The 25,204-nt window shown below is 34.0% G+C and overlaps 4 protein-coding genes across 4 annotated transcripts; 3 read left to right on the top strand and 1 right to left on the bottom strand.

The window, feature by feature from the left end:
* Positions 1–1,841: 1,841 nt before the first annotated feature.
* Positions 1,842–15,879, top strand: dos (daughter of sevenless). The gene is made up of 8 exons (XM_075303525.1): positions 1,842–2,374; positions 8,082–8,379; positions 8,472–9,118; positions 9,196–9,336; positions 10,568–10,682; positions 10,761–10,974; positions 11,050–11,668; positions 12,022–15,879. The coding sequence occupies exons 1-8, from the start codon at positions 2,306–2,308 to the stop codon at positions 12,592–12,594; spliced, it is 2,676 nt and encodes an 891-aa protein (XP_075159640.1). The 5' UTR covers positions 1,842–2,305; the 3' UTR covers positions 12,595–15,879.
* Positions 15,880–16,689: 810 nt separating this feature from the next.
* On the top strand, positions 16,690–17,733 carry LOC142234879 (enkurin). The gene is made up of 2 exons (XM_075306088.1): positions 16,690–17,497; positions 17,560–17,733. Exons 1-2 carry the CDS (start codon positions 16,799–16,801, stop codon positions 17,731–17,733), a joined length of 873 nt encoding a protein of 290 aa, XP_075162203.1. The 5' UTR covers positions 16,690–16,798.
* Positions 17,734–17,740: 7 nt separating this feature from the next.
* On the bottom strand, positions 17,741–24,460 carry LOC142234877 (uncharacterized). The gene is made up of 6 exons (XM_075306084.1): positions 24,322–24,460; positions 22,672–23,739; positions 22,117–22,618; positions 21,078–21,492; positions 18,768–18,931; positions 17,741–17,831 (listed from the first exon to the last, which is right to left on the bottom strand). Exons 2-5 carry the CDS (start codon positions 23,663–23,665, stop codon positions 18,788–18,790), a joined length of 2,055 nt encoding a protein of 684 aa, XP_075162199.1. The 5' UTR covers positions 23,666–23,739; positions 24,322–24,460; the 3' UTR covers positions 17,741–17,831; positions 18,768–18,787.
* LOC142234880 (acyl-coenzyme A thioesterase 13-like) lies at positions 24,329–25,202 on the top strand. Its single transcript, XM_075306089.1, has 2 exons — positions 24,329–24,467; positions 24,756–25,202. Exons 1-2 carry the CDS (start codon positions 24,381–24,383, stop codon positions 25,101–25,103), a joined length of 435 nt encoding a protein of 144 aa, XP_075162204.1. The 5' UTR covers positions 24,329–24,380; the 3' UTR covers positions 25,104–25,202.
* The last annotated feature ends 2 nt before the right edge of the window (positions 25,203–25,204 follow it).

Here is a 25,204-nt window from a genome sequence, read left to right as displayed (position 1 = left end):
GACTATCAGTTATTCCGGACGGAATGTCGGTGTTTGTAAAGAATCTTACAGTGTGTCGGATCGATACGACTTGTCGGCGATGACTAAATAATCGGTAAATGTGTTATCGATCCCATAAACATGCAGCAGTATCGATTATGCCTTCGGACTTAACTTATAATGTGCACAATATATGGGATATGTTCGACACGAGCACTGTCGTCCGGAATAACTGATAGTCTGTAAAGCGCATTACGGCTTTAAATTACAAAATTGGGCAAATAAATAAATAAAATAAAAAAATAAATATTCGGTTTTATTAAGTTCGAGTTTAGCCTCTAAAATCAAAAATAAATCAGCAAACAAAGTATAAAATTAAAGTTTTTGATGCTAATATTAATATAACTTGATAGGAAATAGCCCCAAGTAACTTTTTATAAAGTTTTTATTCTTTAAAATGGATTAGTAAAGAAAGTAATCGTGAAAAATAACGATTTTAGCGGCTAAACTCGAACTTAATACCCACCTTAATATTAAAATAGTTATGCGCCGTACAGATTATAAGTTTATCCGGACGACAGTGCTCGTGTCGATTGGCAACATTATACGTTAAGGTGAGTATTAAGTTCGAGTATATCCGCTAAAATCGCCATTTTTTCACGATTACTTTTCTTAATTAATCCACCTTAAGGAATACAAACTTTGTGAAAATTTACTTTGGGGTATTCCCCATCAAGTTATAATAAAATTTGCAACAAATATGTATAATTTTATGCCTGTTTTGACTGATTTAGTTTTCACTTTAGCGATTTTAGCAGCTAAACTCGAACTTAATACCCGCCTTTAAGTCCGAAAGGCCGGTACTCTGTTCGGTTTTCGCGTTGAAACTCCATACAAAACCAAAAAATGCGAAAAATTTGCGAAATTTTTTCCATTTGTGATACTTTGTTTTTTCGTGTTGAAAAACTGACGTTTATAGCACGGCGCCATTTGCAATGTGAATTAAGAAATAATTTATTTATTAAAAACTATTTGTGCGGGTTTATAAATCAAACACGGACCATATTTTTGTTCCGAAACTATACAAAGGATCAAAGGAATAGCAGATCAATTGCCCAAGGAAAAATAAAATGTTATTTTGTAAAAACAAGCAACAACCACCAACTTAATCTAATATCGCTCCCTGTAAAATAGCGCTCCAAGCTACCTAAAAAAACGCCGCTTTCTATGTGCGAAATAATGGTTTCCATAAAAATTTTTCGCAAGAATGAACATAGTACCGGCCTGAAGGCATAAAAAAAATTCGATGTGTATTTTTATTTAATATACATCTAGAGGTGTTTTCTTTTCCGAAAAAAGTGCTTTGTCCTCATTTTGTTTGTACAGAATGCGCATTTTTAAAATTTTGCCAGCAACCTAAAAAATGCTGTCGTTTCAGCGGGCAGAAAAGAATTCAAAAAGGGAAACAGGGCAATCGCAGCACTCTCGTTTGTCGGCGGTGCTGAAAATGCCCGCACTTTGCCTCTATGCGTGGCGCTATTTTAACAAAAGAATTCGAAGCCTTTTCGCACTTTTGAATGTTTTTTTTTAGAAAAGAACCTAAAAAGTACATTTTCCGGGCAAAATGCAAAAAAAGTGCGCATTTTATACAAGAAAAGAAAACGCCATTATTTAGGAATTGTCTTATAATCTGGACGGCGCATTAAAATGCCATGATGGTGATGAAATCGTATTTTGAAAAGTATGGAATGATAACACTATCAGCATTTAAAAAGCACATGTTGGCACTGATTTGTTGGCTTGGTTAGATCGAACAGAATAAAAACCATCTCTGTACTTTGTGCTATTGTAGTTTTCAATCTACGGGTTGGAGCTACTCTGTTTTGTTATTTGTCGTGTTGTCCAGAATAATTTTATCATCTATACACTTGTTTCGTTTTTATTTTAATTCAAAGAAAATTAATAAAATATTCGGAATGTGGGCACAATATTACCATTTTGACGCGTCTAATAACAATCGCGACTTCATTGGCATATCTTCGAGAATATACAAGAAGATATAGGAAAAAGAGTAGATTGAATTTCCTGTGACACGAAACCAAAAGTAGGAAAATACGCATACACATACACGAGACGACCCATACAAAGTTTGGGTGGAGATATCACCATTTACCAAAAAATTATATTGTGTTCTTTTATCTATTGCGCGTTGTGGCCGCCGTTGTTTGGATTAATTATTGTGTTTGTGTTTTTCTAAGCTTAAGTCCATAACAAAAAGGACGGCAAAATTGATTTAAAATTGTGGAAACATACGAAAATAATCGACATGAACAAAGAAATTTACTACGAGGGTTGGCTGATCAAATCGCCGCCCACGAAGCGTATATGGCGTGCGGTAAGTAAGGGAGAAGGAAATTCTTAGATTTATTTTGCTATTATAATTTTGTTGCTGTTGTACGGTTTATTAGATGTAGTGCTTTATGTGTGAAGCATATTTTTTAAGACGCGACTTCGAGGAGGACATCTTAAATAAAACTAAGATTGGAAAGACAAAATAAAAAAAATTGACAATAACAAGTAAAAGTTTTAGTGTTTGTACCGGTGTTGCCAAGTCATTTTTGAACCTTCCCTACAACTATTAAGAAAAAACCTCTGAATTGTTCTAGATTTTTATATAAGTGAAAATTAGGTTTATAAAGTAGAAAAAATTAAAATAAAATTCAGTAAATATATGCTTATACTATTATTCATCAAAAGAGTCCAGAATTTCTAAATCATCTGAAGTTGCAGTTGGAAGTAAATAATTGGATCGTTTCACTTGTAGATGTATCATGAATATTTAAAACATAAAATTCTTTCAGCTTTTGAAATTACATACGACTTCTTATTTTGTTCTTAAAAACATTGAAAATGCCCTTTGAACAGAAGCATTTTGTTATATTTAGGAACTTGGCTTCCTGTATTTTTTTCAAAATTTGTGTCAAAAATGTTGCGAATTGAGTTGAGAATTGTTCCACTTTATAATGTTACCAAGCGAAATGTTACCCTTTAAATAATCCTCGAAACGTGAAAAACTGGCAACACTGGTGTGTACATAGTCTAAGCGGAGCATGGTGGGGTCGGCAAAGGAATGAAATGAGAAATTCAAAAGAAATTTACTGGGCTTAACTGACTCATTGCAACCAACAATTCGACCTCTGTGCGACAGCAAGTTACAATTCCCCCCATTGCTGCATCCCCTCCTATGGCCGAATTCATTTATGGGCTATAGCAATTATTTGCATATTATGATAATTGTTTTTAAGCGAGTGTTTGCATATTTAATCATCAAATCATCACAGTCCCACCATTGACGATGTGTTGATTCCAGTTTGTTTCTTTGTTTTGTTTTATAAACATTCAACATTCGCTATTTAATGAATGAAACCATTTACTCATTTTATTACAACTAAAATATTGTGACTCATATGTTTTCTTCATTAACAATTATACATTCATTGATTGTTTCTCACAACTAGATCGCTATTTACTTTATTAACTTTAGATATATGTACATATAATTATGTAAATACAGCTATTATCCATACGGCAAAATCAGTATCTTTCGGCCGTCCCACATCATAAATATCCGCCGCTATGGGTTGCATATAAAAAAAGTTCCTACAAACAATATCTACTATAAACAGCCAGGGAAGTTGTGATCATATTTTACTTCAGATCAAGTAAACAGGTGACGGAGTCGTTTTGACTAACGAGGCCATCCAAAAGCGGGAATCCTCTCTTACAGTATGGTCACACTAGACAAATATTTGACAGAAACTAAAAAGCATTCGTCGCCATAGTTAAACCAACAAACAAAACGGTATTCAGATATTGCCCTAACGCTCCTGGAAAAAGTTCATTTGGTCCAATATTAGCCTAGTGTGACCATAACGCACGAGATATTTAAAAGAAAAGAGACTTTAAAGGATCGCAGGTATCATTTTCTTCATGCAATTTTGGGCAAGTGAGAGCTGGTAGCGCTATGGGTGTCGGGAGAACAAGCGAAAACGTTAGCTTACTCACACCTCCTGCCTCTTCAAGCTTGGGTTGACCTACAAATTGGTGTCCCACCCTTTGTTTTTTTTTTCTAATTTGGCCCCCATTGATTTAATACAAAAATTAATCGCAATCGAATGAGGTCTCCCCTATGGGGACTATCTTTGTAGGCAACGCAAGTATAGACTTATGAATTATTTACAATGCATCCCGCAATTACCAACTAATTAGCAAATTGCTGTTAATATTTTTTTATTGATAACATTATCAACAAATGTTTGTCATATTACTTTTATCACTTTCTCCCGTTGTGACGATTAGTGGTGGCATCCAACATGTGTTAATACTTACACACCCTGTTTGGAAGCATAACCGTATGTGTGGAAGAAGACAATAGAATGAAATATATATTTAATAAAGACCAATAGAGTGACAAATTCAAAGGTTAGGTTAGGTTAGGTTAGGTGGCAGCCCTATGTATCAGGCTCACTTAGACTATTCAGTCCATTGTGATACCACATTGGTGATAAGAGAGAAGTTATCACTGAGTGCTGCCCTATTCAATGTTAAGCTCAATGGCAAGGGACCTCCTTTTTATAGCCGAGTCCGAACGGCGTTCCACATTGCAGTGAAACCACTTAGAGAAGCTTTAAAACCCTCAGAAATGTCACCAGCATTACTGAGGTGGGATAATCCACCGCTGAAAAACTTTTTGGTGTTCGGTCGAAGCAGGAATCGAACCCTCGTCCCTGTGTATACAAGGTTAGGTTAGGTTAGGTTATGTGGCAGCCCGATGTATCAGGCTCACTTAGACTATTCAGTCCATTGTGATACCACATTGGTGAACTTACAAGGCGGGCATGCTAACCATTGCACCACGGTGGCTCCCAAATTCAAAGAAATTTTACTTTTGAACCTTTTTGAATATTCTGGAGTTGCTTGATAATTTATAATAGCTTCACGTACCAAATTCTATGGGCTTAGGTTGAAAATCCGTACCCTGGACTCTCAAGAAGCCGGTCAATGTTATGGTTTAACCCTTTCACTACCGAAATAAACCTAATGATAAAAACTTTTATTTTTCTTCTTTATTTACTTGTACTAACAGCATGTAGAACAAAAATTGTCATTTTGAAAACCTACCTCGAATTACTTCAAGAGCTATATGAGCTTGTTCTGAAAACTTGATTCTTGAATTGTGACCAAATGGCCTTACGAAAATAAGCATTATTTGGCCTATAATATCTTTCAAAGTGTGAGAAAAAATACAAAAAAGAAACCGTAAAAATATCAGCTATAGTTTTTGTATAAATGTCCATTTACTAGAAACATACAGTACAAAAATTGTCTCAAATATTCGTATTTTTCGTTTCTTTTTAAAGAAGTTTATAAAAATGTATTTTAGACCTCACCAATATGGACAATATTTATAGCTTATTTAGATGAAAGCCTCTACTTTAAAATAACATCGAGAAATAAATCGAAACTAAGCGGGAAAATAGAATTTGGTGTCTTTTTCGAATGTCCTTCTAAGTGGACATCAGTAGTGAAAGGGTTAATATTGATCAATAGAGTGAAAAATTCAAAGAAATTTTACTTTTGAACCTACATGTTCCAATATTCTGGGGTTATTTGAGAATTTTTAATAGCTTCACGTACCCAATTCTATGCGCTTAGGGTGAAAATCCGTACCCTGGACTCTCAAGAAGCCGGTCAATAGTATGGTTTAAAGACTCTCATAATACTAATATTTAATAGAATCTCTTTCGAAAGAAAATTAATTCATCATCAATATCTCTACATGCGGTGTTTAGGGAAGAAATATGCTTTGGGATGGCTAAAAATATTATATTCACGTTTGTCTACTAACATTTTTTTTTTTAATTTTATTACCATTTATGTTTTTCCTGTTTTTACGTTTATCAATGTGTGGTCCAAGATGGCTTAAACTGATTAAGTTTTGAACCAATTAAGGGAATTACTAGTGTTCCTACCGAATAATGTTTCTAATCCAATAGTTTGTATTGTATGGGAAGAGCCTTTAGAATAGTTAAGAACTTTAATATGGTCATCGGAAGCTATATTTAACTATGGTTCATATACCCCACTTGCAATACTCGCCGGTCTACTATATAAAAAGTACTTGCAGTACTACAGTTTCAAATTAGGCAGGAAAACAATATGCATTTTATGGGGTTTTCCTATTATTTTCTATACTTCGATTCCATTTATACGTTAACGTTATATCTACCTCTATTAGAATGCCCGGCTTGCATATACAAGGTCATGGGTTCGATTCCTGCTTCGACCGAACACCAAAAAGTTTTTCAACGTTGGATTATCCCACCTCAGTAATGCTGGTGACATTTCTGAGTGTTTCAAGTGGTTTCACTGCAATGTGGAAAATACACGTCATTAAAAATGAAAATACACAAATGAAATACAATGACACGTATCCAGGTCACTATTATTAACAAATTTTAAATAAATAAATAAATTGTTTGGTGTGCCAATACTTATATGTGTCACTGTAAATACATACAAGAGAAGAAATTAACAGACAAAACATTTACACTAAGTATCCGGTTCGAGGAAGCGAACTATCTCTACTAGATGAATCCAGATTGAAGTTGGTATGGCGTCTTTTTGGTTTGTAGGTTACCCGAAAGGATGCCTCATGATTTGAGACGAATTTCCAAACTCTATCCTGTCTATGCATCACTCCTTATTTTATTCGTATTTATATTAACAGCTGTTTTAATTAACGAATGAAAAGGAATGGGTATTGGTTGAGTTTCGTCACTATTCTCCACTACAGGCGCTGCTGGTTAAAAGTAGGACCTCCCCACTTTTAAGGATTATTCACAGCGATTGATTTCAATTAGGCATCCCAAGATACTACTATAAAAAGATGAACCAAATATCGTCTATATGAAGATTTTTTCTACGAACGTGAAATAGTATATAAAGGTGAATATCTGATATATAATCACCTAAAAAGATCGGTTCAAATGGTACGGTTCACAAAGTTAAATTGGAAATTTATAAGCATGGTTACTGTATATGCTTCTGGTTTGTGTTATAGAGCTATATGGACAATGTTAGTAAGAAAAGAGTCGGCTTTCGACAAATATTTTTTTTTGTCATTTTATCTAGTAGTAGATAAATACACTAATGGACGCTTTGGGGTATACATTGCACTTGTATGCGTTAGGTTAGGTTAGGTGGCAGCCCGATGTATAAGGCTCACTTAGACTATTCAGTCGATTGTGATACCACATTGGTGAACTTCTCTCTTATCACTGAGTGCTGCCCGATTCCATGTTAAGATCAATGACAAGGGACCTCCTTTTTATAGCCGAGTCCGAACGGCGTACCACATTACAGTGAAACCACTTAGAGAAGCTTTGAAACCCTCAGAAATGTCACCAGCATTACTGAGGTGGGATAATCCACCGCTGAAAAACTTTTTGGTGTTCGGTCGAAGCAGGAATCGAACCCAAGACCTTGTGTATGCAAGGCGGGCATGCTAACCATTGCACCACGGTGGCTCCCCATTGTATGCGTTAAATCCCAGCGTAAACTTAGGTTAAAAATTTAAACAGAAAAAATATAATTTAATTAAAACAATTATTAATTTATCAATAATTTTGTTATGTATCAATTGTTTTTTTGACGTTGGTGATTGATGCTATCATTTTCGTGATTGAAGAAATTTAATTGAATCTATTATTTTCGGGATTGAAGAAATAAATATTTTGTCCTTGTACTTTACAACATCTCGGATTATTCAAACATTTTATCTTTTTGTTCATTCATTAATTATTTACTATGTTTATCATAGGTAATAACAATGTACTCGCCCATTGTTCGTATATTCTCAATTAGCTTTAGTAGAGTTTATTGATTTTCTTATTAATACTAATGGTCATGCATAATTATACCAGGTATATATAATATTTCATCCACTTTTTATTTATTCACCATAATCGCTCTTCCGAAAGTAACATGAAACGGCATTGTGTTAATTGTTTGCAAATGTTCTTCACTTCTTTTTGCAATAGCGCTGGCGTCGGCGTTGGTTTACATTGAAACAAGGAGAGATACCTGAGCAATTTTGCCTCGAATACTATGCTGACCGTAAATGTCGCAAACTGAAGGGTGTTATTGATTTGGATCAATGTGAGCAGGTGGATTGTGGACTGCGATTGGAAAATCGCAAACAAAAATTTCAATTTATGTTTGATATTAAAACACCGAAACGTACATACTATTTGGCAGCGGATACGGAAGCTGATATGCGTGATTGGGTAAATTGTATTTGTCAGGTGTGCCACTTGCATGACACGAAGCAATCACAAGGTAATCCCCTCACTCCCAATTAGAATATTTAACTAGAACATTTTTAGGCATAAAAAAGTTTTTTTTTTTTATTATTTTATTCTATGGCTCAGATGAAAATCGTGTCCAAAATTTAGCTGCTACAATACATACGAATTCATCCAATGATACAACAACCACCACAATTAATTCATCGAGTGGTACAAACACTGGTGGTAACAATACTCGTCAGAGTTTTACCAATGACATTCTACGAAGAACGACTAATGTGGTAGAGCATCAACCTACAACTGCGGCCTCAACGGCAGCAGCCGGTATCTCCTCTAGCCATCAGTGTAATGCATCAACATCATCCACTTCATATCAGCAAAGTGCCGATGAGAGCAGTAGGGCCTATGTAAACACTGATTATTCGAATCGTGAAACATTATTGTGTGATGCGCAATTCGATAAACAACAATTAGCAAATGTAGTCAATATGCAACAAAAACGCACTCAGCAGCAACAACAAAACACACAGCAGTTAACTGGGTCTGGATCCTCGGCATTATATCTCAATACGGCTGTATTTCAGGACTCATCACGTATGGCCGTTAGTTCAAATGGGGTTGTTCGCAAGATTCCCGAAAATTTGGTGCTAAATAATACGCCTTTGCCGGAAACGCAACAGCATAGTGTACAACCATCTCCAGCTTTAAGTACAGCCTCTGGACCTTATATTCCCATAAGTGAATGTTATTCGGGAAGTCCCAAGTTTTTGGTAAGTTTTTGTAATTGTTTTCTTTAGTTACTTGATTTTTCTTTAGTCTTGATTTTTCTGTTTATTTTTATCTCTAGTTGGAGAGTAATAACCATCCATCGACGCCATTAAATAATTTGGATCCAAAGTTTTATGATACACCGCGTAGTCATAATAATATTGGTTTGAATTTAACCAATGATCAGTCGTATTCACCGAAAATAACCAATTGTGGAACGGTAAGTTTCGTAGTAGTTGTTTCAAAACAAATGATGGTCTAAATGAGGTGGTATAGGGAATTCGTAATCACTTTCATCTTCCCAAACGTACTATGGTTATAGTCGTTATTCGGAATAGATCTGAAAATCGGAAATTTAGGAGTTTATTTAAAAAAACATAAAAAATTATATCGCCCACATTCTAAATGGCGAGTACATTATAAATGAGACTAAAATCCTTCAACTGACATGATAAAAAATAATGCGGCTAAAGGTATGGTCACACTAGACAAATATTTGACAGAAATCAAAACCGAATTTTTAGCTCATATTGGATACATAACATTACGATAGGAATGATTTCCAAACACTGCATCCAGATATTTCGAAAATGCTCCTGGATAAAAGTTTGACACTCATTTCGGTTAAATATTTCCCTAGTGTGACCATACCACAAGTAAAGATGAGATCAATAACTAGACTAAATAGAGTGAAAGAGATAGCGATGTTTCGCTCACCCAGTAATGTTTCCAGTACCCATGTCCTTTAGCAATATGTATTGGTGCCAAGGGTACACTAAACCGATTATTTGTGAATTTAGTTCCTTCCAATTTGATGATCATTGGTAGAGAAGAAAGATAAAATAAACATGTCCAAGTGATATCATTTAATCTTTCTGAACTATAATCGGGAATATTCTTTTACTAATAGGGAATATAGCCGATTGCCTTACAGAGATTAAGGAAGATGACATGAAGATTTTGTACTGTATGAATACTCTGTCTATAGCTCATATTAAAAACAACTTCAAGAGTACGTGAAAGCAGTAATTAGGAATAAAGTAGTAGTAGAATGATGAAATGTATTGCCATAAAATATTATTTCCTAGTACTTGACCAGATACAAAATACATACAACGATATCAGTTCATGTCCATATCTCTTACGGTCACACTGGCAAATATTTTACAGAAATCAAAAAAGAAATCGTCGTCACAGTCAAACCTGCAAATATTTTTAGCTCATATTGGCAATATATCCTCACAATAGGATTATTTTCCAAAAACGGTATCCAGATATTTCGAAAACGATGCTGGAAAAAAGTTTGATACTCATTTCAGTCAATTGCCATACATAATTGTTCAAAAAATTAGTTCTAAAATTGTTTTTAGATTCCAAATCCAAGTTTGCAAGAGCCTCGATCGAATCATATGCAATATCTGTATATATTTAATGGTATTTGTTATTTTCAGCAACAACCTGTTAATATTGCCAAGAGTCGCAACCATAAATCTGATTCGGATTCCGAGAGCGTTTTCACAGACGATGACGAATGGACACATCCTATGCCATTAAGAGAACATATGGGTAGGTTGCTAGATACTCATCCGGCATACATTCTATGTGAAATGTTCAATAAACGCTATTTCTATTGTTCTATTGTAGATCGCAATACTAGACCATCCGATAGTTCGGTGGAAAATGAATCATTTGTATTAACATACTCACAACGATTTTCGAAATTACCTGACGACGCTACTAAAGAGTTGAAAAATGCTACAAATAGTAGTGCCCATAATTCCAACGAATGCTTGGAAAAATTAGCTAAAGTATTGAAAAATAAAAATAATTTAATATTAGACTTTAAGGACAATGAAAAGTGAGTATATTTCTATAGAGTATACTTTATATTTTATCTTTATTTTAATAAATACTCGATTTTCGTTTGTTGTAGATCTACTCGGGAGATGCCGCAATTTTCTGATACAGAAAACACATCACCTGCTATTATAGGACCTCGGGATGCCCGCTCTGTGGTGGATGAAAGCTATGATATTCCAAGATCACATCAATTGCCGTATTATAATATGGCTAATCTTTTGGAAAAAATAACAAGTCCCGAAGCAAATCCTATCGCAGCATCAACACCCAATTTAATGGCCGGTGCGGATACCGTTCCCAGTTCTCCGGCATCGGTGATTTCACAATTGTCTTCAAATGTTCGAACTCTACCAAGACCGCATTGTTATACAAATGCTGCCCCCAGTAAAGTAGTAGAGGGAACCGTATTTCGATATGACTTCATAGAGCAAACAAATGTGCCACCTGTAAATCGCAAATTGAAACCAAAATTGAGTGTCGAGGCAGATAAACCACCTGAAGAGTTACCAGCAAAGCCGCCCCAAATAACAGCCCAATTGGATAATTTAGCAAGTCGTTTGCAATCGACACAAATTCAAAGTCCAGCACCAACGGGACCAATGGGTGGTGGTGGTAGTGTTGGAACTGCAGAGAATGTCGTACCACAAAAACCACCTTCCGTGGATCGTAAAAACAAACCCAATGCTTATAAGGTAAGAGGAAGAGTGTGAATTTCTAAGGATTTAAATTTGTAAAAATAACCATAAAAGAATATACGATATATTCTTTCAAAAAGGTAAATAATTAATTATTGTTGTAATCGAGGTTTTTGGACAAAGTTGATAAAGGGAATTTTTAAATTTCGGTACTAACTTCGTTATTCACATGTGAAAACTAACTTGCAATTTGCAATTTTGGTTTCCACTAATGAAAGTTGAGATTTATTTTAGGTTTCATTCTGTTGTGCGCTATAAGTCGCCTTTTTCAATCAAATTACATATAGAAATTAACAATTTTGAGAAGAAATCGTGCCTAGTTTAATAACGATGTAAATTTTGTTTTTTAGATTGGCAATTCGAATACTTTAGGCAACAATACTCGCCGCACTACCGGGGCCCCGCTATCAATGGTTTTACCTAATGAACAAGAACTGGCAGTAACCCATGCAATGGAGACGAGAACATTACCACGCCAACCAAGGCCGAATTATGCTTTAAACCACTCGACGACTTCTTCACAGTGCTCTACACCAAAAATTGTTAACAGCACATTGAATACTGGCAGCGGATTTGTTATACAACATCAACGGACAGCTTCAGCTAATGCAACAATGCATCATTTGTCAACGGCAGGAACTTCGTCTGCACACCATTTACAATTGCCAGCAAAAAATGAACACAAATTGCAATATTTCGATTTAGATGTGGCCAATGCACCAGCTATTAACCGCCAAAGCTTAAATGCCAGCGCTATGGGCAATTCAAATATAAATCGTTTGGCTTTAGCAGCTGATCCAGCCAGGGTTCCAGTGAAAAGTACAGTAGTTTATAATTCAGTTGACTTTGTTAAAACTGAGGCCTTTAAACGAATTCGCGAGGAAAGAGAGACTCAAAATGAAGGTGTTAATATTAATAAGTAAAATCTTACGGTAATATAACATAATCTTTTAGTATATAAAGAAGTATATTTTTAATTACAAGTGCGAAATGATCAAAAAGCAATCAGCATATTTATGTCATAAACCATCGTCATAGTCACAGAAGAACCGTTTTATATATCATTCATATTCTTCAATAATGTTCGAATGCTCATAATCAAAAACACACAATACACAATCTAAAAAAATCAAAAGGAATATAAATCTAAATCCTTGAATACTGAATTTTACCGACGAAGGTTTTACTAAGGACAAGACTAATGTTTCATGAATGCTAGTATTGGGGATTTTGAAAAACGACGACTATTCGACTTTCAAAAAATAAAATGTTGTTTAGTCGTATTTGAAGATTACACTGTTAGACCTGAGCTGTAAAGAAACCATTTCTATTAATTGAGATTAAAATAGATTCGTTCAGTAATGGATTGGTTTCTCATTCTAAAACGAATCGTTTTCCTCATACTAAAGGGTGATTCTTTTGAGGTTAGGATTTTCATGCATTAGTATTTGACAGATCACGTGGGATTTCAGACATGGTGTCAAAGAGAAAGATGCTCAGTATGCTTTGACATTTCATCATGAATAGACTTACTAACGAGCAACGCTTGCAAATCATTGAATTTTATTACCAAAATCAGTGTTCGGTTCGAAATGTGTTTATCGACAAATTTTGTTCAGCGATGAGGCTCATTTCTGGTTGAATGGCTACGTAAATAAGCAAAATTGCCGCATTTGGAGTGAAGAGCAACCAGAAGCCGTTCAAGAACTGCCCATGCATCCCGAAAAATGCACTGTTTGGTGTGGTTTGTACGCTGGTGGAATCATTGGACCGTATTTTTTCAAAGATGCTGTTGGACGCAACGTTACGGTGAATGGCAATCGCTATCGTTCGATGCTAACAAACTTTTTGTTGCCAAAAATGGAAGAACTGAACTTGGTTGACATGTGGTTTCAACAAGATGGCGCTACATGCCACACAGCTCGCGGTTCTATGGCCATTTTGAGGGAAAACTTCGGAGAACAATTCATCTCAAGAAATGGACCGGTAAGTTGGCCACCAAGATCATGCGATTTGACGCCTTTAGACTATTTTTTGTGGGGCTACGTCAAGTCTAAAGTCTACAGAAATAAGCCAGCAACTATTCCAGCTTTGGAAGACAACATTTCCGAAGAAATTCGGGCTATTCCGGCCGAAATGCTCGAAAAAGTTGCCCAAAATTGGACTTTCCGAATGGACCACCTAAGACGCAGCCGCGGTCAACATTTAAATGAAATTATCTTCAAAAAGTAAATGTCATGGACCAATCTAACGTTTCAAATAAAGAACCGATGAGATTTTGCAAATTTTATGCGTTTTTTTTTTTTAAAAAAGTTATCAAGCTCTTAACAAATCACCCTTTAGTAACTAAGTCGAAAGTTGGGTACTATGTTCGGATTTTATACCACAATTCAAAATTAAAGTGCAATAACATATGTACATATATGAAGACAATTATATTTTTATAAATGCTTGTCAAAATTCTGATGGTAAAACTTCCAATAAATTGATTGTCCAACATTTTGTTCAAGGCATATTAAGGTACACAGCCTCATAAAGTTTACATACCCTTGAGTTTTTTACCTCTTAACTAAACATATTTCTTGTTGTTTATAACCCATACCAAAAAAAAAAATCTTGAAAATTAACAACTACTTTGATTTTCAAATTAATTTACTAAAACGAAAGGATATATATGCATATTTTTTAAAATTTGATTATTTAATGAAAATATAAATTATTTAACCGTATGCAAACTTGTGTTAGACTGTGGTGCTCTCGGTATTACTAAAACAACAATAGCAGCTGCAATATTGCCACTTTTATTGTCAGTGGAATCGAAATATTGTTCAAGAAGTGGGAATGTAATACAAAGGATATCTGGAAATTTATCCATATTTGCTTCGAAATATGAGGAAATATGTTACGGTTCGCAAGGATAATTGAAGAAATTCTCACCATCAATTGTGAGGGCCATTTTTTCGGCACTTTTCTGCCATTTTAAAGTAATGACAAACTTGTTAGCAGCTGCCTTGATTCTGTCCTTGAAATTAATTGATTCCAAAAAGTAACTGTGAAAATAGCTGATTTTCGGCCCATAAAGCAAACATTAGTACCCACCTTAAAACACAATTTTTTTTTTCCAAAAATACTAATTGTTGAATCTGAACCCCAAAATTTTAAATTAAAAATATAAATTTGTTAAAATAAAAAAGCGTGGTTTTATTTTTATACACTCCTTAGTATTTAGATAAAATAAATTTGCTTATTATTGTGCATTATATCTCGACATTACGTTTATGATGGAAATTGTCTGAATTTTGGGAGACCACACGAAAGTCTTCCATTTAAGGAAATAAATAAAATCAAGAAATTTGCTATATGACCTGTGCTATATATAAACCATGGAATAATTCTATATTATGTGACATCTTTTTTGCTAAAGAAATTCTTATTGATATTGCGATGGTATTGGAACGGCAAATAATTTCAGAGATAGAGAACATAAATTTAAATATTACGTGCCTAATTGCGAAATCAACTAAAATATACGGCGATTCTCGTTAAAATTAAAATACACAAGTAGAAGTATTTTAATATGAAAAAAAGGAAATACAAAATAACAATAATAATAATAATTACGTAGCATACAAAAGCAGTATCAAAATAAAAAACAAAAATATTAAAAAGTAGCTACACATGCTTCGAATAATTTTAATATGATGTGTAGAATTTTTTATGCAAAACAACGAGTACAACAACAATTTTGAACATGTAAACAAATACCATATAGGTTAAGTTAATACTATTTTTTTTTTTTTTTTTTGTAAAAAGTGGCATATAACCAATTTATTGTAAAAGTATAGTGCTAATAGAGCGCATTTATTTTATACATACCTATTATATACATAATTTTTATGCATGGGAAAAATTATATAGTAATTACAAAAACTTATTTATATAAAGTTGTGGAATATTGAATCTGTTTAGAAATTGGGTACAGTATGCTTCAAAATCCATGTGTATCTTATTATAGAGAGTGTACAATTATGGCAGACAATTTCATCTCTATTCATTGCAAAGGGCCATATTTATTTGTTGTATAATAAAATGCTTTTGTTATTATTTTTACCATAATTAAATATTGATTTAAATAAAACGTCGAATAGGATTCGCATTATGTGTTCTATGTAATAGACAAAAATTTATAATAAAAATTATCAATAAAATATTGACTTCTTTACATTGGGGAATTAGTTAAGGAAAAGTTAGACGCGTTATTTTGTTATTCAAAGAAAATTGTGATTTTTTGAAACAAATTATCGTATGTTTATTTCACAATTAAGAGATAGGTATAACGTTAATTACCTATGTCCTCGATAGCCTCAAGATTTCTATATGTGAGGAGGGCGTGGGTATAATTCATCACACCTCTCAAAAGATAGTTGTTCTGACTCATACGTGAGGAAAATTTTGTGTGGTTCTGATCGAAAATTGTAAACATCTAATTTTTTCTGTAATTTTTTTTTTTTGCATTTAAAAACTATAAACTAGATTTATTTGATGATTTGGGTTACGGTAGACTGGAGTAAAAAATAAAAATAACACCTAAACATATAGACCAGTCAGAAGAAATTTTTGTTAAAAAATTTAGATATTTTTTCAAATTGTATTTCGTAATGAAGTAATTGTAATGAAGTAATTTTGCTTAATAAAATGTGTAAAATATATGCAAAACACCTTAAAGTTTCATATTTGAGTTAAAAACTCACTAGATAGCTGTACACTTGGCCCACACAGAAAAAATGTTGGTGTACATTTTTCAGGTCTGTGACGGTGCAAAAAGTGTTGGTCAGGACACCCCTTATGTGTGAGACCACACGAAAGCGATACATGTGTGTACCAGAACAGGTACAAATATTTCTTTCTTGTTCAGAATGCACTCCCATCATATTAACATACACGGATGTTATGGTTACCAAACCACCTTCAAACAAATAACTCTATTGGCAACATGTAAACCCATTAATGTGTAGCCAATAGTTTTTTGTTATGTGATAGATAAATGCCAAAGGAATACATATTTTCAAATAACCATTTTTAAGTGAACATTTAAAATTTGGAAACGTTAATATTACATCTACTATCATGTCACTCGTTTATATAACATATCACGATGAAAATATTTTCGATGTGGATAATGAGGAAGATTTTCATAAATCTCGCCGTCAACGCTTGAAGTATAATTCGAAATTTAAAGAAATGGTTCGAGAAGAAAAAAAATCCAAACATGTCATTGAAATGCCCGATCATAGGAAACTTTTAACAAGTTCAGCCAAAAATAGCCATCAAACCATGGGCTATGCCATAACTCCGGTGGAATTACCATGCAATTTTTTAAGAAAAAATCAAGGAGTAAAGTGGCAGCGTTTAAAAGAGCATCAATGTCCCCCTAAGAGGGAAATCCCACCAGTACCACATTTTCATCATCATCAGCATATGAGCGCAGGACCTCATACACATTCGGACCACAAGCACAGAGCTAATTTTGTAGCCTTAAATGTGGAATTAATTAAAAAGGCCCAGGCAAGAAGACCTCCACCTAGATACATAGACACTCCAAAGGGAGATCGTCATAATTTACTAAATAGTGGTTTGGTACCACAATACATTTGTTCCAAGAATTTTGGAAAGGTTCCATGCTACATTGATGCTCGTAAGAAAATGCTTCAACAATTGAATGACCGTTGCGCTAAACAAACTAAAATTGAAGCAGAAAATGCCTGCTCTAGATATATGCCAACCATAAAGAAGCTATCTTCAGACGAAAGAAATGAAATACTTCGGGTGAGATTGTGGAGTAGATTTATGTAACAATTTATTTTATCTAATTTTTTACTGTTTTCTAGGGTCTTAGAACAAATTTTGGAAATTTGTTCAAAATATATCAAAGCCTGTCCGTATGCACAGATACCAATACCAAACAGTTAAAAAAGGGAAAATTGGAAAATGAACTACGTCAATTGGAGCAGGACATCTATCTAATGGAACACAATCCCGAGATTTATGTTTCAGCATATTGAAAATACATTTTTATACTTGCGAAATTATAAAAAATCCATTTATTTTGTATGTATTTACAGCAAATAAAAATGCTGATCACACGTACACATAACATATAAAGGGTGATTTGTTAAGAGCTTGATAACTTTTTTTTTAAAAAAAACGCATAAAATTTGCAAAATCTCATCGGTTCTTTATTTGAAACGTTAGATTGGTCCATGACATTTACTTTTTGAAGATAATTTCATTTAAATGTTGACCGCGGCTGCGTCTTAGGTGGTCCATTCGGAAAGTCCAATTTTGGGCAACTTTTTCGAGCATTTCGGCCGGAATAGCCCGAATTTCTTCGGAAATGTTGTCTTCCAAAGCTGGAATAGTTGCTGGCTTATTTCTGTAGACTTTAGACTTGACGTAGCCCCACAAAAAATAGTCTAAAGGCGTCAAATCGCATGATCTTGGTGGCCAACTTACCGGTCCATTTCTTGAGATGAATTGTTCTCCGAAGTTTTCCCTCAAAATGGCCATAGAATCGCGAGCTGTGTGGCATGTAGCGCCATCTTGTTGAAACCACATGTCAACCAAGTTCAGTTCTTCCATTTTTGGCAACAAAAAGTTTGTTAGCATCGAACGATAGCGATCGCCATTCACCGTAACGTTGCGTCCAACAGCATCTTTGAAAAAATACGGTCCAATGATTCCACCAGCGTACAAACCACACCAAACAGTGCATTTTTCGGGATGCATGGGCAGTTCTTGAACGGCTTCTGGTTGCTCTTCACTCCAAATGCGGCAATTTTGCTTATTTACGTAGCCATTCAACCAGAAATGAGCCTCATCGCTGAACAAAATTTGTCGATAAAAAAGCGGATTTTCTGCCAACTTTTCTAGGGCCCATTCACTGAAAATTCGACGTTGTGGCTCGTTAGTAAGTCTATTCATGATGAAATGTCAAAGCATACTGAGCATCTTTCTCTTTGACACCATGTCTGAAATCCCACGTGATCTGTCAAATACTAATGCATGAAAATCCTAACCTCAAAAGAATCACCCTTTACATATATATTACTATAATAGCTAAACAATATCCGCTTTCAATAAAAATCTACAAAAAGTACATTTAATTACTTCATTTGGCGGGAATAACTCATGCAAATCTACAGTATCGTCATTGGCCAGAGCAAAACAATTCGGACAGTATTTGGTTTGGAACATAGGAAGCTAAAAAGAGAAAAAAGAAAAAAACTCAAATAACATCAAAATTGTAACTACATTCAATAGGTAGATAGTAAGTTTAAATATATTAAGCCACAAATGAGAAAAGTATTTGTGTATGTTATGATTAACACCCATGTTCCGATATCCACTTCAATTCCACTATTCACGTCAAATCCACGAACGTGACAATTTGGTGTTCTTAATTCCACGTCCTTTTTTGAACTTTTCTGTAACCAACTGGGTTGCACAAATCACCCAAAAATTCACTAAGGTGGAAATCAAAATAAGTGGAATCAATAGATTTATTATAATTTATTATTTGTTTAATTAAAAATGACGCAGTTTTAATAAAACTCATGTATTAAATATAAAACATTTCAAATTTTTTACGCGAGTACTTTTTTTAACCGGAAATACACCCATCTTGGACATAATTCAACTTTCATTCCGGTGAAAGTGGATTATAGGACACGAAAATCGTGGAATTGATTCACATTCACCTGGAAGTGGATTTGGGAACATGGGCATAAATCCGCATTCATTAATTTTACAATTGTAATAAATCATGTTACTCATTAATAATTAAAAAAATTCGGGCGGAGCCAAATTAATGACACATAATAAGAACCCAACTGAATTGATGCTAATCGCAGCCAAATTTTAGAAGGATATGTTACCTAATTGGGGTATTATTCATATAGTCGTCACAGTATGTTGTATATACACCAAAACACTTTATTTATTTATTTATTTATTTCGTCTAGGGAAAATATTCCTTACAGACTAATGCTTACAGACTAAATGCATTGCAGAAGTCTTCGATCTTTTAATGTAGGCAAATGTATCAATTTACATCGATGCTCATAGAGTGGAATTGGCTCAGTAAAATTAAGTGAACTTAAGCAAAACTTCACAAATTTTTTCTGAAGACGTTCAATACGATTGATATGCGTACTACACGACGGGCTCCAAACAATTTGTGCATATTCTAACTCTGTCCTTACAAGCGCAGTGTACAAAGTCTTGCGAACATAAGGATCTTGAAACTCTGTACTATGTCGTCTGATCAAAGCTAAAAGGGCATATGCTTTTGGCATTATGTAATCAATATGAGCATTAAATGATAATTTAGAATCGAAAAAAATGCCGAGATCTAAAATCTCACTAACTTGCCTAACACGATTATCGGTAACATAATACTCAGATATCATTGGGGAGTGACGACGACTAAAACATACATAAAAACATTTTCTAACATTTAGTGACAAGTGATTAATCTTACACCAATTCACAATCGAATTTAAATCACATTGAAGATGAATAGCATCTAATAAACTATTGACGCACTTGAATAATTTTAAATCATCTGCATATAACAAAGTGTTGGAAAAAGAAATGCTCTTAGGCAAATCATTTATGAACAAATTAAATAATAGTGGGCCCAGAACACTACCCTGTGGAACCCCTGATTTCGCAAAATAATTATAAGAGTTTACGCCATCAATAGACACCAAGTACACTCTACTGAATAAATATGACCCAATCCACTTTAATGATTTTGAATGAAATCCAATCCTTGCTAATTTCGCAAGCAATATATCATGATCGACTTTGTCAAACGCCTTGGATAAATCAAGAAAAATAGTATCTACTTTAGAAAATACCTTGTACGAATGTTTGAGATGATGGGAACTATTTCCAATTCTTAATCAATAGGGTTGTTATTTTGCATGATTAGGGGTATTTTTACTCTGGAAAGGGATCCCTGGATTCGGTATTTTGCCTTATATCCGCTTCTGCTTTCCGGCAAATAAGTGAGAGAATTTCTGGGAGTATTTATTCATAATATTTTATATAATTTATTACTATCAAAAAATTTAGTCTTAGAGAGTATTGTTTTGGTTTTACAGTTATTTTTAATTTTTTCAAATGTCTAAAATATACATCATATGAAATTATTTTTTCTTTTTGCGGGATCCCAGAAAATGAAAATGAGTCCGAGGAAAACCCTTAATGTCTACATTTGTGAAAATCAGTAGGTCAATTTATATGGGCTCTATCTAAATCTCAACCGTTGTGGTTTTTATTTCCCTTTTGCAAGAAGTATGCCTGCTTTCATCACTAATTATTTTTTATCAACAACTCTTACCTGAATATATGACACGGTACATCTTTTAATCTCATGACCTTCCGGACATTTGTCAAAAGAAGTTAAACTGATATGACCATCGCATATTCCACATTTTTCTGGTTGATATTTGAATTTGTCTGTTTCAAATTTACATTTATCAAACTCTTCTCCAAGAACTAATACAAAATGCTCTATTACATTGCGTAAATGGTTATCATTACTGTCAGTATGACTTGGCAATGCATTGAGTAAACGAAAAAATTTTGTCTGCATACAGACCAACGAAAGTTCTTGAAATTCAGATAATTTAACATCAGGTGTTCGTATTGTCTGTAAGAATTGAATTCGAAGCATAATATAGACTAGTTGAACAATTGTCTCTATGAAAAAGAATTCTTGCTCCGTATAACGTTTATAGCTTTTATATTTCATTCTGGAGGAGAAAAGACAAAAAGATAAATATTTAATTAAAATAATTTATGATTCAAATGTATAAATATTAAAGGAGTATTTCCAATAAGATTACGACATGGCTGTGCACAGTTAATAATTCATTGAATTTGCTGAGTGAATCAAAGAAAACGGTTCGTAATTTACTGTTCCCAAGTGTCTATTTTGACGAAATTGTAACAAAATTACGACATCGGGAAATTGGTTTTGTGAAGGTGATTAAATTATAATTAAAATAAAATCTGATAAAAATTGCACAACAAATACACACAGTATTAAAAATGCTATAATAATATTCGGGAATTTTTATTGCAACATGTTCAAAATTTCATGTTCATGTTCAATGTTCAAAATTTCAGACCAGGACTTTAACGGTCGAAAGTTCGGTCAAAGAAATGCCTGATTTTTAATATCATGACATAAATTTTTAATGTATTATTTTTTTAAGTATTATTATATTTGACAGGGATGGTGGAAGATGGAAACAATCGATAATATCCAACATATTGGGTATGCAAAATATTTACAATTGCAAGGTTATGTTTGGAATACAGCCTATCGTGTCTTTTTAGAAATGCTCTCAGCTTTTTTATGTTTCACAACTTACTTTTGATATTTGGCTATAAAACGCACAATTAACAATTTAATTTGCAATTTTTGCAAAAAGGCATCATTAAATACTCTCGGACAAGTGAGGTGTTCCAAATTGAGATATTCTACATATTTATCCAATGATTGATTATTAATTATATCCAAATTTATCGCTATCACTAAATCTTGAGCTACATCCATTGTAGTCAGATTAATGTTGATAAGTTTTGTCAGACTGTCCAGCTTATTAATTTTACATACAGTTAAAAATGTAGCATTTTGTGGTATTTTGGACTGATGTGTATAATCTTTGTTGCGTGATAATAGAAATGTCCAAAGATTACGAGATTTTGAAACAGAAATGCCTAGAATTTGTAAGTTTGTTGTATCCATGTTATGGTCTATTTGCTGTGGTTCTAAGAGGATTTCTTCTGCCGAAGGACATGATATTTGTACATATGTTATTGTACTTGTTATGCTAGTGGTTGCAAATTCATCGAAGGAGATACTGGCAAGTCCTGCAAAACAGATATATTACGCAAGATTGTTCGTATAACATACAAATTCTTACCTGTAATTTTAATGCCTTTTAAATATAAAGTTGAATTTGCCAATACTTGACCATCTGGACTTACACGATAACACAAAATGTGTGAACCTTTGCAAAATACAACAAAATAGGATTTCCATTTTGCGCAACAAGTTATCAGAGCATTACGGCAATTCATTCTGTCTTTTTTGCTCCATAAATAATTCAAGTTGGTCAACGATGTTTTACCTATATTCAAAAGAATTAACTCTCCCATTCCCGAACCCACCAGTAATAAATTATCCTTTACTGTAATATAAACAATTCTAGTAAATGGAGTTTTGTACCGAAACAATTCTTTATATTCTTCTAAATGAGGCAGATATTTTAAAACCACTATGAAGCCATTGGCAGTGCCCAGATATACCACCAGACTGTCCATTTCTTGACTTTTGGACCAAGTGAAATAAGTTATTGTATAATGGTCGATGAAATCTTTAAATTGCTTAAAAGTTTTTATATCACTTGGAGATTTTTTTATAGGAAATACTTCGGTTATAAGCATTTTGCTTAAATTTGTCTTCATTGGTTTCCATTCGTAGGTTAAAATATCGTTTTGTGTCGCCATTTCACATGCTCCATATGTGGTAAGCATGCAACACAGTTGGCAGTTATTATCGACCAATTCTGCATGCAAAATTCGGGCTTTGACAGGTTCCACGGAACATTCATGTACGTACAAAGGTTCCATGGAAAGCTCTTGACTTTCCAGGGCATTCGATTTTGCATAGATTTTCACCAAATCTATGGGTTTTATTAAATTTGTAAGTGGCTTTGATTGTGTCACTTGGACATTTCTCACACGAAATGGCAATGGAATTAAAAAATCTACGGAATACAACATTTCCAGTATATAAAATTCGGTCCCATGCCCCCATAATACGATGTTGTTATCGTACGAATGTAGACAGAATTCTGTAACGGATTCTATTTTTAATTCGCTGGTGGCTAGTTGGGTCAATTTTAAACTCTCCATGGTAAATGTGGCAACACTGTGCTAACAACAAGTTCATATGCAATCGATAAATGCCGTTATCGTTGCCGTGTTATCTGAAAATGATAATCAAAACAAAAGGAAAGTATTTTTTACTGTTTGTGTGGAGCAAAGACAAAATACTTTAGAAGATTGTAAATTGCAAAGACAATAACTTTAGAAGATGGGAAATTGGCTTGCGCCATATGTTGCATTGACGGCGCTAGGTCCATACATGTTTGTCATTGTTTTGTATTTGCATTTGCGTAAACGACAAGTAGGGACCTAGCGCCAGCAGCCAATTTCCCATGTATTGTCTGTGGGAAATTGGCTGCTGAGAACATCAAACCATTGACGGCGCTGGGTCCTTACTTGTCGTTTACGCGTTTGGTTCGACACATTAAAATGCAAATAAAAAGAAATTAAGAGTTGGAAATATCTTCGAACAAACGGGAAAATATAACTTTTAATTTATTGCTCAAAATTTAACATTCTTCAATTCCAAAAATTAAGTTTTTCATAAAAAAATGCAAATAAAAAAAATTACAAACATTTGGTATGACGCAAGCCAATTTCCCATCTTCTAAAGTTTATTGTCTTTGCTGCATATTTGTTGTTCTTTGCTGATTCTCAAGATGATAAATGAAATGAGAACTTACCAGGTGATATAAAATGCCCTTTAGTACAAATTGGGATCGTGAGCTAGCTGCTAGTAAAAATGTCGGGAAAGCGAGGTGTAGATTTTTTAAAAACTGTAGCAGATTATATCGCAAAGACTGGTGGCCATGATGCTATAACTAACGCGGTAAGATATTATTTATTGTGGATTTTTCAGCTTGAAGTCCATTTTGTACGACAACAAACTTGATAAACTACACGTGAAAGCAATGAATGAACAGTAAAACAGGGATGCTTCAACTGTCGGGCTGCCATATCGTTAATTTGAGAGATGTGGGAGGGGAAAAACAATGAGTTAATGTGGTAATGAATCGGCACGAAGACTCATTAATATTCATGTTATAATTAAATCTGCCCCTGGGATTCACAATTGCAATCTACACTATTGTCTCATTTAGTTTTTAATATGTTTCAGTTCAAAATTACTGGAGGTGGTGACGGTCGTTGTGTGGGAGAATTTACTGTTGCAAAATCACATTTAAATGCTAGCGGAGGACTGCATGGGGGATACACAGCAACTGTTTTGGATAACATAACAACTTATGCTCTAATGTCTACTGGTGCCCATCCTGGTGTTAGTGTTGATTTGCATGTTAGTTATCTAAAATCTGCCAAAGAAGGCGATGTAATCGAAGTCGATGCCAACACTGTAAGAGCTGGCAAGAAGTTGGCATTTATTGAGTGTGTTCTGAAGAAGAAGTCTGATGGATCCGTAATAGCGAAAGGAGGACAAACCAAATTTATTGATTTTAAAGAAGAATAATGATTGGTGTTGCATGTTTTTGGGTATATTGTAAATATTGTAAAGATGGAATAAAAATATCGATATGGTAACACCCCAAGATGTTGAACATATGGTTAATG

Source organism: Haematobia irritans, chromosome 4, assembly GCF_050003625.1.
Source record: "Haematobia irritans isolate KBUSLIRL chromosome 4, ASM5000362v1, whole genome shotgun sequence".
Classification (NCBI taxonomy): domain Eukaryota; kingdom Metazoa; phylum Arthropoda; class Insecta; order Diptera; family Muscidae; genus Haematobia; species Haematobia irritans.
The sequence above is the reverse complement of the archived record's forward strand: the minus strand, read 5'-3'. Positions and strand labels throughout refer to the sequence as shown.

Coding starts and splice junctions, on each gene's coding strand:
- dos (XM_075303525.1), top strand. CDS start 2,306: ATGAACAAAGAAATTTACTACGAGGGTTGGCTGATCAAATCGCCGCCC. Junction 9,337..10,567: donor AAATAACCAATTGTGGAACG/GTAAGTTTCGTA, acceptor TGTTATTTTCAG/CAACAACCTGTTAATATTGC. Junction 10,683..10,760: donor GCCATTAAGAGAACATATGG/GTAGGTTGCTAG, acceptor GTTCTATTGTAG/ATCGCAATACTAGACCATCC.
- LOC142234880 (XM_075306089.1), top strand. CDS start 24,381: ATGTCGGGAAAGCGAGGTGTAGATTTTTTAAAAACTGTAGCAGATTAT. Junction 24,468..24,755: donor ATGATGCTATAACTAACGCG/GTAAGATATTAT, acceptor AATATGTTTCAG/TTCAAAATTACTGGAGGTGG.
- LOC142234879 (XM_075306088.1), top strand. CDS start 16,799: ATGTCACTCGTTTATATAACATATCACGATGAAAATATTTTCGATGTG. Junction 17,498..17,559: donor AAAGAAATGAAATACTTCGG/GTGAGATTGTGG, acceptor ACTGTTTTCTAG/GGTCTTAGAACAAATTTTGG.
- LOC142234877 (XM_075306084.1), bottom strand. CDS start 23,665: ATGGAGAGTTTAAAATTGACCCAACTAGCCACCAGCGAATTAAAAATA. Junction 22,619..22,671: donor AAAAGGCATTAAAATTACAG/GTAAGAATTTGT, acceptor TCTGTTTTGCAG/GACTTGCCAGTATCTCCTTC. Junction 21,493..22,116: donor TTTATAGCCAAATATCAAAA/GTAAGTTGTGAA, acceptor TTTCTCCTCCAG/AATGAAATATAAAAGCTATA.